The sequence below is a fragment of the Hyposmocoma kahamanoa genome, unplaced genomic scaffold, assembly GCF_003589595.1.
Source record: "Hyposmocoma kahamanoa isolate Upper Pololo Valley unplaced genomic scaffold, ASM358959v1 161, whole genome shotgun sequence".
Lineage (NCBI taxonomy): Eukaryota > Metazoa > Arthropoda > Insecta > Lepidoptera > Cosmopterigidae > Hyposmocoma > Hyposmocoma kahamanoa.
In genome coordinates, this window is record NW_020653581.1 from 801,446 (window position 1) to 804,849 (window position 3,404).

At 34.3% G+C, this 3,404-nt stretch overlaps 1 protein-coding gene across 1 annotated transcript; it reads right to left on the bottom strand.

Annotated features, from left to right (window-relative positions):
* Positions 1 to 875: 875 nt before the first annotated feature.
* LOC113225508 lies at positions 876 to 1,619 on the bottom strand. The gene has a single exon (XM_026457824.1). The coding sequence runs from the start codon at positions 1,617 to 1,619 to the stop codon at positions 876 to 878; it is 744 nt and encodes a 247-aa protein (XP_026313609.1).
* Between the last annotated feature and the right edge of the window lie 1,785 nt (positions 1,620 to 3,404).

The following is a 3,404-nucleotide window of genomic DNA, read 5'->3' on the forward strand; positions in this document are numbered from 1 at the left end:
CAAGGAATTTGAGATAGCGCTCGTATACATGAATTAAAATCTGCCTTGCGGAAGTTATACTTAACAGCCTTATTTTCTCTTAAAGATGAAAGTTTAAAATACCTAATGGGGAATATTATTTCCAAAGGAGGATGATGTTCATCACTGCGACTCAAACCTTGGGATTCAGCAACATTGCATAATGTCTCAGAGTGAGTAAAAACGAGGTCTAAGATTTTATTGTTATTATTCAAAATATGATTATACTGGGCAAGGTTAGCTCTGCTACTAAAGTCCCTAAGAGCGCAGATTTTACGATTACTAATTGAAATTACGCTAGACGATTCATGCCAATTTAGTTCTGGTAAATTGAAGTCGCCAACAATGAGTGTTTGTTGACTACCTGACGACATAATAATCTGTTCACAATTATCTAAATACTCTACAAAATCCTCTTGACTCAAATATAAAGAAGGTAAATAAACAGTACATACATTCAAAGTAAAGTTATGGAGATGGACAGCAACCCAAACATCCTCGACGGAACTCTTCCACTGAGCTTTTTCAGTACTTAAAATATGTTTGTTTATAGCAATTAATACCCCACCCCCATGTGCCTTATTGTATTTACTTTTAAACTCATAAGAACGATCTCTACGATACACAGTATAACGATTATCAAACAATTCATTACTCGACACTGAATCGTCAAGCCACGTTTCTGTTAAACAGACTATATCAAAATTACTAGTTAATATTGAATTAAGTACAACAGTAGTTTTAGATTTTAATCCTCTCAAGTTTTGATAAAAAATCGATAATTTATCCATAATTAGAAAAAAAAAATCACAAAGAACATACAGTAGTAACCAAATATATATTAAAAATGCACATTATTAGACTAAGCTGTCCAAGGTCTGTTGGTTCTTAACGTGAATAAATCTTGATACTTCGTCCTTCCGAACGAAAATACGGCCATTACGAACCCACAAAAACTTATATGACAATTCCTTAACTTTGATGCGAGTGGCGTAGTGTAGGGCTTTATTTACCGGCGACAAATGCTCCGAAATATAAATTATAGAGGGATCGCCTCCGAAGCCCAATGACAAGGAACTAAGCTTACTGTTGGAGTGAGCCTTGTTGTAGCGTACCACAGCAGAGTAAAACTCATCACGACGACGAGTACTACATAGTTTAACTACAATGGCTCGCGGTCTCTTACTATCTTTATTCATGCTGGCTACTCTCGTGCAGTTCAGTATATCTCTATCGTCAAGCCTGAATGATACGACGTCAGCGACTTTCTTAATAACTTCAACAATATTTTCATCTTTACGCTGTGGGACTCCTTGAATTTCAAGATTGGTCTCACGTAAATGCTGTTCCAAATTATTTAAGCGCTCAGTAAGTGTCGTTACCGTTGTGCTCAGGTGTGTTGTATCAGATTTGATAGTCTTGTAATTGTCCATAATAGTGTTTGTAGTTTTCAACAGGTCATCATATTGCTGAGTAATGAATTCCACTGATTTTTGTAGATCATTCAATTGACTTTTAATAGGGGAAAATTCAGAACGTATGGCAGCTTTAATCTCGGTCCTTATCAATGCGGCGATATCAAGATCAGGCACAGGGATCATATTATCTCTAGGTGACAAGTGATATTCGCATTTTTTCGGATAAGTGCACAAGCGACATCCGAAGTGGGTCCCAGTTTTCTAAATTTGTAGTCTTGGATTCACAATGCGTTAAAGCGCTCAATGTGTAAAGATTCGAGGTAGAAAAAATTTAAAATATCAATTAGTAAGAGCTGTGATGTCTTTTTGACCGACTTTAAAAAAGGAGAACGTTCACAATTCGACAATTTTTTTGTTAAGTATATGTTACACAATTACTCTGATATTTGTGAACCGGTTACGATTATTTTTTATTGGTAAAGGGGTACCTCAGTAGTGATCCCATTTAAATGTGAAAAAAATAATGCTATCCTTAAGGGTGGCAAATTATTAATTTCACCCACTTTCCGTTAACCAACTCAATAACATTTGGCAAATAGACGCTATTCCACAAACCTTTGAGCTCGGTTTTTTATGAAAAAGTTATGAAATGTTAGTTATGATTTTTTATAAGATATAACTGAATTATTCTAATGTTCTATATGTATATTTTGCGTGTTATGCACTTTGGTGTCATGGCTTATTAGGATGCGGTCGCTCACCACAAAATATGGTCCTGGCAACAAAGCAGCGCACACACAGATTGACACAAACGGCCATTTGCAAAGAAAAAGAAGCACATAAATAAAAAAGTGCTTCATTTGTTAATATATAATTATACATTTTTTGTGTTGTTTTTAGTGTTGGAAGTTAAATAACCTCTAGAATAAAGTTCGAAATTTATGAAGTAACAAATGAATTTGACTTCTGTGCTTCAGCCAGTAGATGTATTCATTTAAACGAACGATGTTGGATTTTGACTTATGTGCTTCTAGAATTTTAATGTCTAACATTTATGTTTATCTCTGCCAATACGTGTTTGTGTCAATCTTACCGATTCATGTTGTAGAACATCATATAAAAAGCATCTACATTATGTGCTTATATTTAAATGTTATAACCCTGTGATGTGATTGTAAATGTTTGTTTCTGTCTGTATTTGTGGTGAATAAACGTTTTCATCTATCTAACGTGAAAATACTGGGAATATCAGAAACTGTTTTTTTTTAAAATATATCAACTAACGAGATGAACAAGTAGTGCGCCTGGTGGTCAAAGTCAAACAATAATTTATTCCATAGATAAAATTTTTACACTTGAAAACGTCATTTTTTAAGATACTGCTTGTTCACTACGCTGATCCCATCCCATCCCCATGAAGAACGAGCAAGAAACTCTAGGGATTGCTCTTTTCAAATAAACTTAAATGCTATAGAATACATTTTGAATCAGATTTGTGTGGAATCTAGACTCACGTTGTCTTTACATCTTTATCTAACACGTAGCTTACAATTTTGTAATATGACTTTCCAATTAAAATACTTTTAATGTAAGTTTTAAACTTAGGAAATGATAATCTTAATATATGCTCCGGAATCTTCAGTTCACCATAAAAGAGTCGTTTACTTTAGTTAAATATTGGTACCATAAGTTTGGACTTAGTTCTAAGGTTAATATTATGGATATCTTTCTTCTCAACGGAATTATGTATATTTTTATGTATATGTATTGTGATGCCACAGTCACGATACCAGTCTCCATAAACTTTTCTCTAAGAGAAATCCGAGAGCCTAAACGGTACATAGAACGAATGGTGGTGGTAAGCGACATGCCTACTCATAACAGTTGCAGTTAAATTCAGAACTTTAAATTGCAAAGATCTGAGTGGCACTGTCACTGCGTCAGTCACCTTGAGAAATACAACTGACA